Here is a 16,345-nt window from a genome sequence, read left to right on the forward strand (position 1 = left end):
ACCATAGGAAAACATTAATGGGTGACTCTTGAACTTTGTAAGGAAAATACTATAAATACAAGGTAAGTAGAAGGTAAGGTCAGAATTATTAGATGGCTAGCAAGAAAGTGCACATGTATTTTATTTTTTCTTCATCTTAGTGCTTTGTGGAGAATCTCTGCTTAGACATTTTTGCATTAGGGCTTTGTTCGGAAAGGCTCTTAATTTGACCCAGCATTCAGAGAGTTCAGAACAAGGGTTTAATACTCTGTGAGCAGTTGCCACCTCCATTCCTCCATGAACAGAGTGCTAACATACTGAGTTGTACTTCTCCGTTATGTGATCAACACAGTAAAATGATTTCCTTTTCTATCAGAAAATTAAGATTATTTAATTGTGAAGTTTTTTTTTCCTGTCTTCTGGTTTCAAGGGAAAGATAAAACCACATGGGGGACAGGTGATTTACCTCTGTTTAAGGAAGACAGGTTATGTCTCTGTAAAGACAGCTCCATCAGTTGAGGATGAGCAGGATGACCTACAAAAGTATTTATTAGATGGGCAAACTTATGTGGCTAGCTCAGGGGCTAGGAATAGGGATGCTGGAGAAATTTAAGATGGACTAAAATGAGCTTGGATTTCTAAGAATCCGACCTGCGGAATCTGCTGCAGAGCGACCCCCTCAGGCTGCATGGAGTCTGTGGGCTTTCGGATTATTTTTTTTACTTTCCAGAGATTTACGCATAAAAATTCGTAGAAAAATACGTAAGCTTCTGCTGAGGAAATGTTAAATGGAATGGGGGACAATATGCTAAATATTACGTACTTAGGCAAATTATGTAAATACTTACGTAATTATTTGCACATTTTTCTTCATGATGAAAATAAATTATTTGCATCTCTTTGTGAGTGGACAACGGAACAAAAGGTGCCTGACAATCCATGAAACACAGATGGAGTTTATACAGTCCGTACATCTCTAGCTAGGAAAGAACATATGAGTGTCCCTACAGACATTGTACATGCATGCACACATGCACGCACATACAGCTGTACACACAAATTTATGTGCATGAGCATACATGCATACACACATTCTCACCAGCCCAGCCATGCACATGCCTGCACACTTGTTAGAGTCAAAATTTGCTGCAGCTATTGAAGTCTCTACTTTGTGAAAAAAACAGGTGTGCTGCTATATATCATATAAAACAGCCCTTTAATTTCTAAAAATGGTGTTACCTTTCCTGAGCACAAGGGTTATAGTGGGATAGGAATACAGATACATTTTACTAACAAAACCTCCCCGCATACTTCTTATCTATCCTATTTACCATCGATTTGTGCGTCACTTTCTGAGGCATACATTACAATTAGTACTGTGCTGAAAATTTCTCCCACATTTTTTTCGACCATTCTCATTCAATTTGATAGAGAAGAAATTGCTTTCGAAAAGAAATTCAAAGAAGGAGAAATTTTGGAGAAATTCTCATGGGTTTGGGGTTCTTGTGTTTACCTTACTTATGAGGTGGCTGAGGAGTGTGCGTGAGTATCCTGTCTGTCATTGTACAATGACCTCTGTGGCAGCCTGTAGCCTCCTCAGCTTCCCACACTTCAGTTAAAGCCATCATGAGGAAGACATAATGAGGCAATTCCTCCCATGGGATTTTTTCGGTTCAGGAAGTGCAGGTGGCTTGGGAGACTGCAGAGCAATGGAAAGATGTGTAATAGAGGGGGGAAAAACACACACAGCACCCTCAGCCACCTCTCAGTGGTTAGGAAAGCTCAAAACTACCATCAAAAGAAATTCAAAATTCTGCCTCAAAAAAGTGGAAGCCTCAACAGAGTTGATGCTGTTGCCACTTAACAGAAGCAGTACAATAAACCAGAAACCCTTAGGAAAAAGAAAGAATCTGTGCTACAGACCCTTCCAATAGTGAGCCCTATCTGTGAGAAACTGTTGGAGAATTTATTCTCCCCTAGGAGAAATTCGGTGAAATTGTCCCCCCAGTTCCTCTGCCCACAAATAGGCTGGGGAATGTTGAGAGGCCATTTTGTGCACAGCGCTAATTACAATGCAGAAAGTTAGCACAAAATATAAAGTCCTCTTTTTCATCTAGCCAGTGCACTGAGAAATGTTCTGCTTTGTTTTATCTTTCTTTTTTCTAGGTTACTTGCTTGCAAGACTTTTTTGGCGACGATGATGTTTTCATCGCCTGTGGACCAGAGAAATACCGTTATGCTCAAGATGATTTTGTACTGGATCACAGTGGTAAGCGTGCGCGTTTTATATTGTTCTGAATCATAGGATTTTACTTAGGCCGGTTTGTATGTATCTGTTGACAGGACAGCTGCTAAAAATAATTCTTCTCTCCAGGTTGCACTGAAAGTGATGGCAAGGCCAATCATGTGGGTCACTCAGATTCTGTAGTTGTTGGAGTGCCATTATTGGCAGAAAGGCAGAATATATATAAATATCTATAAATAAATAAAATTAGCCAGTGAATTTGATGGATGCACAGGCCATCTTGATAAAGATACTCTATGAAGGAAAATAACTCTATTAACTCTCAGCTCCCCCTCACTCCCTTCGCATCTCCTCCTCCTTGCCTCCTGAACCAGGAACTCCTTCATGTCTCTCCCCTCCCACAAAGATTCCTCCCCAAACATTATTGGCATTTTTCTATCTTGGAGATAGAAATGCAGATCCAAACCAAAACACCTGGTTTTCCCTAAACTTTCTCCATTTCAGCAACGTAATTGTGGGGGAGGGCAAGGGAACCTTTTTGTTGTTGTCATTGTTAAAACACAGGGAGTCAGACACTTGTCAATCTACTGCAAATTACCCAGAGTTCTACCAATAAATCCTGCTCTATCTTCTGCCCACCTTTGATGTAGAATAAGGAAACAGATTGCAGGCTCTGCTGGCAGAATAATTAAAATTACAGTTAGATCGGAAAGACACTGGTGTGGTGTCTCCAGTCAGGTTGACACAGACTGCAATATGACAGCATACTTTACCATATGTAAAATAAGAATCTACCTTGCTGTCAGAAATATTCAGTTTGCTCTCTCATTTTACAGGATAAATAATCAAATCTTGTTTTAAACTATTTGAAAAAACATTTTTGTCAATATTTGGCTAGATTCTAGGAAAACTAAGGGTTTATGGATTTATAAGCTGCTGTTGTTTCATTTGAACAAAACTGTTTAAGAAATGACATCTACTGTTGTAGGTGGTTTTATTTGGAAGTGCCAGTACACTGAAAATCTTTAATATGTTATCCATCTGTTTGTTTACAGAATGTCGTGTTATGAAATCATCTTATTCCCGTACATCTGGGGCACCAAGGTATTCTGGATCTAAAAGCCCTGGACCTTCACGTCGAAGCAAGTCACCTGCTTCAGGTACAACTATTTGAGGGGAAGGGGAATGTGCATTTGGAACTTGGTTTGTCTTGTTTCATATATTTTTACCCCATTTTCAGCCCCAAATAGTTCCCAGAACAGTTCACAAATCAAGACAAAAATAAAAACATACAATAAAATCACTAATACAATAAGTACTAAAAACACATATAAAACCAAAGTCGACCATATTTTTTAAAAAATTGTTAAACAGCATCTAAAAAGTCTGGGCAAGTAAAAAGGCCTTCACCTGGCTCTGAAAAGATAACAAAGTGAGTCCCAGACAAACCTCAAAAAGGGTCTCTGAGGAAAATCTCAGGATCTGGGCAAGTTCATGTGGAAACCAGCAGTCCTCAAGGAACAGTGGACCTAACCCCTAAAGGGCTTTAAGGATCAAACTGAGCACTTTGAATTGTGCTCAGAAATGGAAAAGAAGCCAGTGCAGTCATATTAAGTCTGGTGAAGATATGTGAGTCTTTCCCAACCTGGTGCCCTTCAGATGGCCATGGTGGCTGGCGGATGATGGAAGTTGTAGTCCAACACATCTGAAGGGCACCAGGTTGGGGAAGGCTGGAATATAGAGTAAGGTGCCATCAATATGCTGTTAACAGCAAAGAGACCTAACACCAAGGAACAGTCAAATCCCTTGAACATTACTTGGGTTCGATAATAGGTTGGATGAGGGTGAGCAAGCTGAGGTTAAACCCAGACAAGATGGAGGTGTTATTGGTGAGTAGAAAGCCTAACGTGGGGACTGGAATTCAACCTGTTCTTGAAGGGGTTGCACTGCCCCTAAGGATGAGGTCTGTAGCTTAGAAGTGCTCGTTGATCCTATGCTGTCTCTGGATCTTCAGGTGGTGGCAGTGGCAAGGAGTGCATTTAGACACCAGCTGCGACACTTCCTGAGTTGGTCTGACTTGGCAACAGTTATCCATGGTTACATCACATTTAGATTATTGCAATGTGCTCTGTGTGGGGCTACCCTTGAAGAAGGGTAGTCTGGAAGTTAACATTGGTGCAGAGTGTGGCAGCTAGGCTGGTAACGGGTTCACAGTATCGGGACCATATTACACCTGCCTTGAAAGACCTTCACTGGTTACCAACTGGTTTCCAGGATCAATTCAAGGTGTTGGTTTTAACCTTTAAAGCCCTAAAAAGCTTAGGACCTGGCTATCTAAGCAACTACCTGTTGCATTTTGAACCTACCTGAGTATTGTGACCTGCATGAGAGGCCCTTTTGAGGGCACCATTACCAATAGAGGCCTGTTTGTTTGGCACACTTTCTCCAGCATTGCTAACAAACTGTGGAATGTGCTCAGTAAAGAACTACAATGGGCCTTCGGTCTCTTGTCTTTTAGAAAGGTGTGAGGACACATCTTTTTAATTAAGGGCGCAACCCTAAGGCCTCTAGACAGCGGCTAGATGGCCATTGGATTGGTCAGTGCCCGGAGAACCGCCTCCCCAACCCCTCCCCCGCCGCCTTGTAGGCAGCACGGATCATCCCCGCGCTTCACGCTCGAAAGAGCAGTGTGGAGCAGGGGGAAGGAGCGTTCCCAGGGGTGGGGCGGGGAGTTTGTAAGTGCCGTTACAACACTTCCTACGTGTTGTTCGGCCTCCCCACCCCATGCTCCAGTGTCCTGTGGCCAGACAGCCAAAATTAGCCATCTAGCCACAAATGCAGGGTGGCTGGAGCGCGGAGGAGACAATCCCCTCCACACTTCTCCCGCCATGCACTGGATAGGCAGTTGCCTCTGAATTTGGAGGCGGCTGCCTCTCCACCTAGGATTGCTCCCTTAGACTTTTAAATTATGTAGTAGCTTTAATGTTCTAACATTTTACAGTTTCTAATGGTCTTATTTTTATTGGTTTAAGGTTTTATTGTGTTAAATTACACTGCCTTGATAGCTTTTTAGCAAATAAGTCAGTATATAAATGTTAATAATAAAACATGTTCTTTACATGATGATTTATAGTATGTCATAGCTATAAACCTGAGCTGCAGCTGTCCCATCTTCTCTTATCTGCTCACATTGGCTTTGTCCCACCCTGATCCCGACTTCATATTTATCTAACACCATCAGCGTAAATAGTGCCATTCAGCATGTCATAAGGAAAGGGAAAGAAAAAAGGAGTTCCCTCTCCTCAGGGAGCTTACAATCTAAAATAGACAGTGAGGATGACATTAGAAATTTTGGAGGAAGAAACAAGGATAACAAAGGATGACTATGAATAAATGCAGTTGCATGCTGCAGTATTCCTGCCTTTTAACAGTGAGAATACCCTTTCTCTAAGGCCTTTCTCACCCCAGACAGAAACACCTTCCCCACACACAATCACATTGCCACCAGGACCTTTAAGGCTCAGCTTCAACTCAGTCCTCTATCTGCAAGGACCCACTTGTTCGTAATATCACCTGCATTGTTTCCTTTATTACTTTCCACTTACATAGCCAAGAGCAGAAGGCACACGATTTGGTTAAATAAATAAACTTTATTAATTACAAAATAAACTTTATTAATTACAGCAAATAAGTTGTTGAGCAGTAAATAAGCAACTCTTAAAGGTTCTATTAATATATGTTCTCTCATACACCATACAGCAAATCACACTCTCTAATCATACACTTAACAATCCCCACAGACCTCTGTCTCTCAGTTCCCTATCTCTGATCCCTATCTCTGTTCTAAACCCTGTCTGACTCACACAACCATAACATCCAGCTTGTATAACACGCACACTTCACCACCCCTTCACTCACTCAGCCAGTCATCACACATATTCACATCCATCATTCTTCCTGTCACTCATCCCATTCTCACTCTGGAGACACCATAACCATACACTTATAACAGGAACACATTATTATACTTACAAACTCCATGTGCGTATGTGTGTAACATCACACACAAGGTTAAGCCTAGTCATTTCCTCTGCTGCACATGTCCTTTTGAGGCCCACTGGTTCCTAAATCCCCTCATCTGTTGGCTCCCTTGCCACAAAGCTCATCCTCCTTCCTTCTCTTGGTCCCTTTTTTTTCCATCCTTACTTGGCCCAAGTTCTTGTTTACTTTAGGTCATATTAGGCTTCTATCCAATTGTGTTTTTAATTATCTTTTTAAAAACCCTTCCAGTACCAGTATTTTGAAATGTTAGTGTTTTAGGGAAAGTGGTTCCCTCACAGGTGCAGAAGTGACAGACAACACTGCTGTCTGTTGACTGCTGGGTAACTTTTTGATTGAGCACCATGGCCCAGCGCTGTTGGTTAGAACAGGAGATTTTTTAAAAAATGTATAAATCCTTAGGTGACAGCTGCAACCGGTAAATCTGCCTCTCTGCCAGATCTGAATTCTGTAAGACAGACTTATTGGTTTTCTTACTGCAGAGTGCTATGATGAGGCTTTCTTCCAGATGAAAGGTTACAAGGTCCCCATAGAGTGTATCACATGCATATTCTCTCCCTCTACTTTTCGATGGCATCTTTCACTTGTGTAGTGTAGTAATAGAATGACAACAGTTGAACATGAAAGAGGGAGAACCTGGTAATGAGAGTCACATAATTCAAGTTGAAATTGGCAGGTTGGCAGAGGGCAATTACCTGACAACTTGATCACAAACAGAAAGCATATTGAAGTATCATGTGTAGTTCAGACACAAAATCCTAGGATATAAAAAAGGGCTGACCATTCAGTGTGTTTGACAGTTTAGGCTTCAGTCCTTAAGTCTTGTTCAGCAGTAAATAATTGACTTCAGTGAAATTTACTATGAAGAAATTATGTGTAGGATAATCAGTGCTTCTTCTGAGGTCCTGATTTTATCCCATTTTCCACATGGCATCTTTATCTTTCCCACAACATCATTTCCATATAATCTAATTTGTCTGAATTGGCATTTATATTCTTGAATTACCTTAAAGAGGACTGTGCATAGAAGTAAACGTAGGTCCACTACAAACCTTGCTAGGAAACAAATTTGTGTTTTTTTTCCTTTTCTTTTGTATGTGTATGACCTTTCCTCCTTTCATGTCTATGAATAACTTCTCTCCTGTCTTCTTCCTTTGTGTCATTTGAATGAATACAGTAAAGAGGAGTGGCCACTACTCCAGTGCTTACTCTTCAGCAAAATCCCCAGGTGAGCCATTGCTATTATGGCTTTGTACCACCACTCCTACATTTTTATGTTATCCCTTCCATCTATTTCTGTGTGCATATTACATTGCACTGTACATTTTTGTGATTTGCAAAATTAAGGCATGATGGGTTTAGCCTATCTCTATGTTAGATGTTAGAAAATGAGACCTTAAGGAATAATTAAGTCAGACATCTGTGGATAGTACAGTAAAGTTACATTTATTAAGATATAATTTGACTAGCAGACAAGCAGCACTGGAGCAATATGTTTATAAATCTGTGAGATAACCAGTGTCCTCTGAGCACCAAAGTTTCTGGCATCTTACAGCGAAATTCAGATTTGGGTGTATGTAGTTACAACTCAGAGTTTTAAAAAGCTAAATGGAGAAAGAGAGCATATTTTAAAATCCTACATTTAGGGCACAAACTTATGCATGTTTAGACAGAGAAAAGGCCTACAATTCCCAGCATGCCCCAGCCAGCCAGGCGTAGGATTGTGCCCTTACTTATTTAGAGAAAGTTATCTGTGGTAAGATTCCAGTTACTTCAGCTACGGACTTATGGACACGGGTTTGTACATCAGTTGATTATTCAGCACTAGTGATGGCATCCAAGTTTAATAATATCTGGTTTGCAATATACAAATGTAGTTGAATCAAGCTCACAGGCTTCCACTCACAGTATAATCAGCTTTGTAAATAAGTCTGCAAAAGTTACTAGCCAGCAAAAAAAATGCTAGCCTTCTAAGGGACTGCATTTCCAGTTTGGTGTTGGCTGTATGGCTAGCACAGATCTGTGAATCCTGTCATTTGCCTGCATTGAATTTCTTGTCACCTCTGGTGACCAGGCAAATTGTGAAATACAAGGCTGGTATAAATTGAGAATATTACAAACATATGTGCCTATCTTGAGCCTGCAAGACTAGGTATTTAATTCAGACTAGGTGCTCAGAAGGGAGGATGATGTGTTGGCAGTTGATTTTGTACAATTGCTGCAGTTGACTTCTTTAACAATGGGTAAGTAAATTGCAGAACAATACCATGGCATCGTATGTACACCCCAAATAAAGGGTGTGCATCATGCAAATCACTCTGTTGTGTATTTTCTTGTGTGTGGTGATTGCTTGCTTGCTCTTTCCCATGTGCTCTTCTGGGAGATGAGTTGTACGTTGTGCTAGGCCACCATTCACTCCTGTTTCAGTCCAGCTACTGGGATTTCATAGAGAAGATTTTTGCTTGTATCATGGTTGAGTTCACAGATTCAGTGCTTTGGGCTGGGTGGGGTTTCTGTGTTTCGCCAATTGGATAAAGAACCTTGGCTCAGTCTGATGTCCCCAAGCTGTGTGTGTTAATAACAGTGAAAGAATTTCAGTCCCCCCCACCCCATTTCTTGTAGCACCAAGGAGAGAAGAATATCTTGTGCATTTTAATGGTTGCCTTGCTTTGTGTGCCAGGTGAGTAAAGATGGCTCAGAAGAAGCAATGTTTGGAGTGCATAAGAGGATAAAGTATATGAAAGTCAAAAACACTTCTTTGTTATAGGTCACTGATCTTAAAGGCTACTGCAGAACAGCCTTTTCAGAAGTTGAACATAGGTCTACAAATGAAATGAAAACAGCAACAGAGTTAAGGTCAAAACTACACATTACATTAGTTACATGTAGTGTGTAGCTAAGCCCTCTCTTGATTTCTTACTCAGACGTGTATAGGACCTAATTTGAATCAGGACCAGCACTCATTGGGAGGGGAGATTTAAACCTTCTCCCCAGGCATTTGTTTCCTGAAATTCTTCTTACCACCCACCCCACCCTGTACACATGAGGATTAAAAGAAGAAAATTCTGTTATTAAGCCAATGGAGACCTTTTTATTTTTTTAACCCTCACATGGGGAGGGGGGATTCCGGGAAGCAAATGCCAGGGGGGGGGCAGTAAGGTTTAATCGTCTGCCCCGGTGCACACTGATCCTGACCTGAATTGGCACCACACACTTACTCTTGAGTAAGAAAGCAAGAAGAGGTCAGCTACATGCTATGTAATTAATGTGTAGTTTGATGCTTAGGGCCAAAACAGACATTACTTTAAATCCACATCTAGAGGATATGTCTTTTTAATTTTTACTCTAGAATAGGCACAGGGTGCCCAACCCAGAGCTTAAAAATCCCCTTACCTCCCATGCTAGGGGCTCAATCATCCCCTCACTTATTCTGAAATAAAGGGGGGGGAGATGTAGCTGCCAGGTATGGATTTAAAACAATGCCTGTTTTGGCACTTAGTCTTCCTATAAAAAATAAGTGCTCACTCTCTCTAGAACATCTTAGAATCTGATGCCTAAAACTTCAGGAAAAAGTATTAGATTCTCTATCATCATATGAACAATTTGGTTCTTAAATGTTGAGGAATTAAAAATAAAATTCTTTTTAAAGAGGAACTAGTTTGGAATACTTGGTTTTCAGACAGGTTCATCACTGCAAGCATTCACAAAGCAAAACAATGGTGCTTGTTAAATGAATGTTCTGTTACCCATTATAGATATTCTTTACACAGCTGAAAAAGTGTAGGTGGTAACTAATGTTTCCATGGAAACCAAATGTCTAGCTGGCAGACTCATTTTTTTCTTAAAGGAACAGCACTTAACTGAATTGTAGCTGAAAACGATCTTACTCTTTGGAACATTTGCCTTTTCTTCTCCCTGGGCACTCATCGAATTATGGACCATGTTGTTGGAAGCGTGGTCAATATGTTCATCTAGCAGATAAGCTAATAGATGTCATGTATTACAGTCTTAAGCAATGTAACAGATCTGGTGGATTCAGACTCTAAGTAGAGGGGGGAAATTATCTTTATTTTGTTTACTGTTTTCACATGTGTAGTAGCCCCTCAAAATTCAACTATTAAATCTATTCATATTTTAAAAAACACAGTAATAGCAAGCCGGTCCTTGTCAAAGCCTTCAACACAGAAGAGTGTGCAAATGAGAAAAGCATTTTCAAGCATTTGTTTTTCTTTAAGAGAAATAATCATATGAAGTAGGCTATACTAGACTATTTTTCTTTGTTCATGGAAAAGAATCAAGCTTTGTTCTTGGCAGTTTTAATTGACACAGTCTAACATACTAAATTGTTTTATGGCAGTGATGAGCTCTCAGGCACTCATTGACCTGATGTGGTATCTTGGAATGTTCATCAACACTTTATCTCCTGGGAGAATGTACCAAGCACCATAGAATATTCACATATTGTCATTGAGAAATCAGTTGGTCAGGGATTAAAACTTCTGATAGGGACAGGACAAGCTATATAGGCAAGAAAGAGTTTGAAGGATTGAACAACTTAGTTGGAAGAATTTTGAAAGCTAGTGTGGCTAAAGGAAGGGGGAAGAGTAGGCAATGTACTGAATAAATACGACCTGAGGGGGGCGGGGAGGCAGAAATGGTAGGAAACTGAAGGGGTCAGTAAAAACTGAAGAAATAAATTTTAGATTCTAAGAACAAAGATGATTTTGGCAGGAGAGAATAAAAATCTGTAGCAGTTATGGAGCATCAAAAGGGTGGAAATCAGCTTGTTTGCAAGCTAAATTTGACACTTTGGGCACCCCATAGCCACTAAGAATGCCTTTAAAAATAATAATACCACCCCCCAAAAAAAATTCTGGGCACAGCGGGGGTGACATGTGCCCCATCCTTGGTGTAGAGGGTCAAAAAACAGAGTTGAGTTAAATTCATCCATTTGATTCAAAATGAGGGTTTTTCCAAGCCTTTTTGGATACAGTTCGTGGGGAAAAGCTCTGGTTTTTCTGAAGAATTTTCCAAAAAGCCTCAGAAAAATCCAGTCTGGAGGAGTTCCTCCACCATAATCAGCCCGCTTCTCTGCCAGTTTACCATTTCCTGTTACCCTCCTTACCTAGTTGTGGCTGGTGGGAATAGGGAAGTAGAACAAAAAACAGCAGCTAAAATATCTGGCTAATTTTTCTTTGCAGCTTCTGCAGTGAAAGTTTCTGAGCAGGTTTGGACACTCCATTGCAGAAAAACAGTCTGGAAAGTGTAGTGCTTTTCCAATTCCTCATGGTAAATGAATCAGGAGGAATAAAATAACTGCATTCCCAGAGTTCATGTCAGCAATGCAGGAACAACTTCGAGCCCTTGGCATTAGTTTCAGCAGCTGTTTCTCTCCTCTCCCTTGCCCCAACTTGTTAAATTTGGGAAATGGGGGCAGGAGGAAAACTGGGAAGGGTAGGCTCAGCTCATAATAATTATAATAAATAATGGCATGGAGTTTTTCAAACTGCAGGATTTCATTTCTGAACTCACCAAAATTCTTCTCTATTCCTACTGACAAATAGGAACCTGATGAAACATTGGTTGGCAGAGCTATGGAGCTTAAGAAATAAGGGGGAAGGAAAAGGGTTCACATAGGGCCCAGGGACAGGACAGGCTGCAAGTTGTTAGCAGTAGAGAAGTAGACAGACAAAGGAGCTTTTAAGGTTGGAGACTAATGGGCGAAGAGGCCATAGGTTTGCCATGCTCCTGTGTCTGAAAATTGTGTAGAAGGGAGAACTCTACCAGGTCTAGCAATGCTAGGATGACAATTAGGGCCAAGAGCCAGTAAGATGCACTTGAAATCTAGCTAATGCTTTGACTGCAGGCAGTGAGGTATTATCAGAAAATAAGTGGAGAAAACAGGGAGCTTTAAAAGCTGGAGCCCTGAGGCCTTGGGACCTAAGGTAGGATAGGGCTGCCAGGTCCACATCCTGAGGTTATATCTTTGTTGCATAGAAGGTAAAAATTTAGCAAGGTGCAGTTTCTTTAACTGTCATGGCACTATGATGGGAAAATCAAATCTGGTGAAATTTTCTTGTGTGCAACCCACAAAGATACAGGGTTTGTGGAAAAGGACTTTCTGACTGCAATTGCCAGAAGTTCCTATATGTGAGAAGGCAGGCAGAGCTGCTTGGGGAGGAGCAGTAAAAAAAAAAGAAGAAGGCCCCTTTGAAAGAAAAGCACCACTGAGATGGCCATGGGCCATTGAAAGCAAACCACCAAATAAAGAGGACTAGGACAGAAACTGTGCAGAGGAATGAGGAAAACAGGGCCAGTTGGCGAGTGGGTTTCAATAAGCCCTTGAGCAGCCTACTTTGTTGACCTTCTTGAGATAATTCCTAGTAGGCTGTTATTGTGTGTCACCAGGGAATATGCTGTGTCCATACTTTTGATATTTAACATAGATGAGTGGGGGGGTTTATAAAAGGATCACATCACATCTTAACAGGAATTTCAGCTTTTGCTATATTTGTAATAATAACTTCATTTCTTTTCTTTGACTTGGTTATTCCCATTAGTCAATGGAGCCTCAAGCAGCCAGCTTTCTACTCCTAAATCTACAAAATCTTCTAGCTCCTCGCCAACAAGTCCAGGAAGCTTTCAAGGACTCAAGGTATGTTTTAGATAGATTTGCCCCATTTCCACTTAAAAAACACACACACACTTCTTCTTTGGAATATTTATTCATATTTGGAATACTGACTTTGCGGTTGGAGAGAACCACCATTGTAATACACATCAAACTGATGTTTAAAAAATCCATTACAATGTACAGTGCTTGAAAATCATTACAGATGACTTAAACTTTTTTAGGTTGTAGCCATATTGCAATGAATAAGTTAATCTATTATTATAGTTTTGATTTTCTTCACTGGTTTATCTGAGTTTAGCAATTAGAGAAATTTTGTTAATCCAGTCAGCAAGCACTATCTGATCCTTTATTGTTCTTATTCATTAATTATACTCTATAGTAATTTTATACCCCACCTTTATGTGTAAATGTACACCCGGCAGCTCATAACATTAAAAATAAGAACAATGTAACAACATAACCACCTAAAATCCAATAAAACCAGCAGAGAGCAAAATCAAAGCAGTAAAAACAGAAACCTTAGAGTCCTAACCAGGCATATATATGCAATTTTACATGTGACGTTTGATTGCTCATATTTAGTGCATATCAAAAACAATCAATTAAGAAAGAAGTGTTAAAAACTTGAAATGTTTAAAGATGATTGAAAATCCCCTATTTTATCTCTATAATATGCAGCTGTTTGGGTGTAAACACCAGCTGTGCTTTGTTCACTTGGGATCTGAGTAATCTTAACTGATATATCTGAATTAGATTAAAGTTTATGACAATACTTGTGTCTGTATCTGGAATGTATTCCCAACACCCATGTTTCTGGGAAAATGTCCAACAGGATTTTATGCCGTTCAAAAACTAACCTCCCAAATACAGCTATTGTATAGATACCACTGAACTGTGAGAAAAGGGATAGCTCCCCAAAACAGCTGAGCTGCTGCATTCTCTACTAGCTGCAGCTTCTGGACCAACCTTAAAGATAGTCTCCCATAAAGCGTCGTGTAATGTACAAATGGTACATTAATTGACGTAATCCACCCTTGAGGTTGCTAATCCCAGTACCATTGTGGCCAAGCTGTCCCTGTTCAGGAGAGGCCATAGCTGATGTACTACCTATACTATATTGTATAGTATAATGTTATACTATAGTTAAAGCTGGTAGAAGGCACTCCAAGCTGCTGTGGCCACTTAGGCCTCCAGCAACAGAGATGGATCTAGGAGAACCCCCAGACTACGAACCTGATCTTTCAAATGGAGTGCAGCCCCATCCAGAACAGGCAATAAGCCTATCTCCAGGACTCAGGAACCACTCTCACAGGACCTCCATCTTATTAGGATTCGGTTTCACTTTATTGGCCCTTATCCAGCTTATCACTGACTCTAGGTATGATCCAAGATTTGCACAGCCTCACCTGATTCATATTTCACAGGGAGATAGAGCTATGTGTCATCAGCCCCTAATGACTGCTCCCAGTGGCTTCATATAGATATTAAACAACATTAGGGACAAGATAATACCATGCAGAACCTCATACCATAATAGCCACCCAATGTTACTGTCTGAAATCATCCTTGCTGATGTGCTCTTCAACATTTTTATTAATGACTTGGAGGAGGAGGTGCAGGAAATGCTGATCAAATTTGCAGATGACACAAAATTGGGCGGGATAGCTAATACTTTGGAAGACAGAAACAAAATTCAAAGTGATCTGGATAGACTGGAGCGCTGGGCAGAAAACAACAGAATGACATTTAATAGGGATAAATGCCAAGTTCTGCACCTAGGAAAAAGAAACCAAATGCACAGTTACAAGTTGGGGGATACATGGCTCAACCACACTACAAGCGAGAAGGATCTTGGAATTGTTGTCGATCACAAGCTGAATATGAGCCAACAATGTGATGTGGCTGCAAAAAAGGCCAATGCTAATGGGCTGCATTAATAGAAGCATAGCTTCCAAATCCCAGGAAGTACTAGTTCCCCTCTACTAAGCACTGGTTAGGCCTCATCTGGAGTACTGTGTCCAGTTCTGGGCACCACACTTGAAGAAGGATGCAGACAAACTGGAGAGGGTTCAGAGGAGGGCAACAAAGATGATCATAGGACTGGAAACAAAGCCCTATGAAGAGAGACTGAAAGAACTGGGCATGTTTAGCCTTGAGAAGAGAAGACTGAGGGGAGATATGATAGCACTCTTCAAGTACTTGAAAGGTTGTCACAGAGAAGAAGGCCAGGATCTCTTCTTGATCATCATCCCAGAGTGCAGGACACGGAATAATGGGCTCAAGTGACAGGAAGCCAGATTCCGGCTGAACATCAGGAAAAACTTCCTGACTGTAAGAGCAATACGACAATGGAACCAATTACCTGGGGAGGTGGTGGGCTCTCCCACACTGGAGGCCTTCAAGACGAAGCTGGACAGCCATTTGTCAGGGATGCTCTGACTTGGATTCCTGCATTGAGCAGGGGGTTGGACTCGATGGCCTTGTAGGCCTCTTCCAACCCTACTATTCTATGATTCTATGAACCCGAAGTACTGTAACACAGTGCCTCCAATGCCCAACCCACAGAGCCTGTCCAGGAGGATGCTTTGGTCAAAAGCCAATGAGAAACTGAGCAGAATTAATAGAGTTACACTCCTGTCCCACTCTCAATTAAGGTAATCCATCAGGGTGACCAAGGCTGATTGAGTCCTGTAACCAGGCCAAAACCCAGATTGAAATTGGTCTAGATAATTAGTATCCTCCAAGGGTGCCTGTAGTTGCCCTGCTAAGACCCTCTTGGTTTTTAGGTCTTAATCCATAATCTTGGTCTTAATCCTTAATCTTTAAATCGCTTAATCTTGGGGTTTGGGGCTTAATCCCCAAAGAAGGGGTATTAGTACCTGGATGGTAGTTATCAAATAACATTTGTCCAGAGTGAGTTTCTTCAGGAGTGGCTGCATCGCAGCTTTCTTGACAGCAGCAAGAGCCACCCATCTATGTAAAGAAGCATTTACCACTTCTTTGACCCAAACAGTCATTCCCCACCCCAGCTAGCTCTTATTAGTCAGGAAGGGCAAGGATCAAGAAGGCACATGGGTGGCTGCATTGCTGCAAGTGCCTTGTCCACAATATTAGGCTGCAGCAACTGAAAGTGATCTACATAATCAGACTAGGTGGTGGTGTCAGACACTTCAACTGGAGCTGCACCAGCAACAGGCTCACTGTGGAGACAAGCTATTTTCTATTCAAAATGCAATGCAAAAAGGTCACAGCATGTCCTTGAGGGATCCAAGGGTCCATTCATTGGAGAGAGTGTTACCCCCAAACCACCTGAAAGAGCTCTGCTGGACAGAGGACACAATGGAGACAGCACCATAATTTGCTGCCTGCACCTCTGTGCAGTAGGCATGATTATGTGCTCTAAAGCGTGCTCACTCATGTTCATTTCG

The 16,345-nt window shown here is 41.1% G+C and overlaps 1 protein-coding gene across 3 annotated transcripts in view; it reads left to right on the forward strand.

Moving 5' to 3' along the window:
• The window catches only part of DCLK2 (doublecortin like kinase 2), a 126,938-nt gene that overhangs the window by 43,377 nt on the left and 67,216 nt on the right, over nt 1-16,345 (forward strand). For 2 of the 3 annotated variants that reach the window (XM_084856253.1, XM_084856254.1), the window contains exons 3-6: nt 2,146-2,248; nt 3,280-3,384; nt 7,461-7,511; nt 12,844-12,938. In XM_084856253.1, coding sequence (XP_084712379.1) covers nt 2,146-2,248; nt 3,280-3,384; nt 7,461-7,511; nt 12,844-12,938 — 354 coding nt within the window. The remainder of the gene's footprint in view (nt 1-2,145; nt 2,249-3,279; nt 3,385-7,460; nt 7,512-12,843; nt 12,939-16,345) is intronic. The other variant, XM_084856256.1, reaches the window with a different exon arrangement.

The sequence above is a fragment of the Heloderma suspectum genome, chromosome 5, assembly GCF_057233095.1.
Source record: "Heloderma suspectum isolate Gila_16-S chromosome 5, 16-S_ref, whole genome shotgun sequence".
Taxonomy (NCBI): Eukaryota; Metazoa; Chordata; class Lepidosauria; order Squamata; family Helodermatidae; genus Heloderma; species Heloderma suspectum.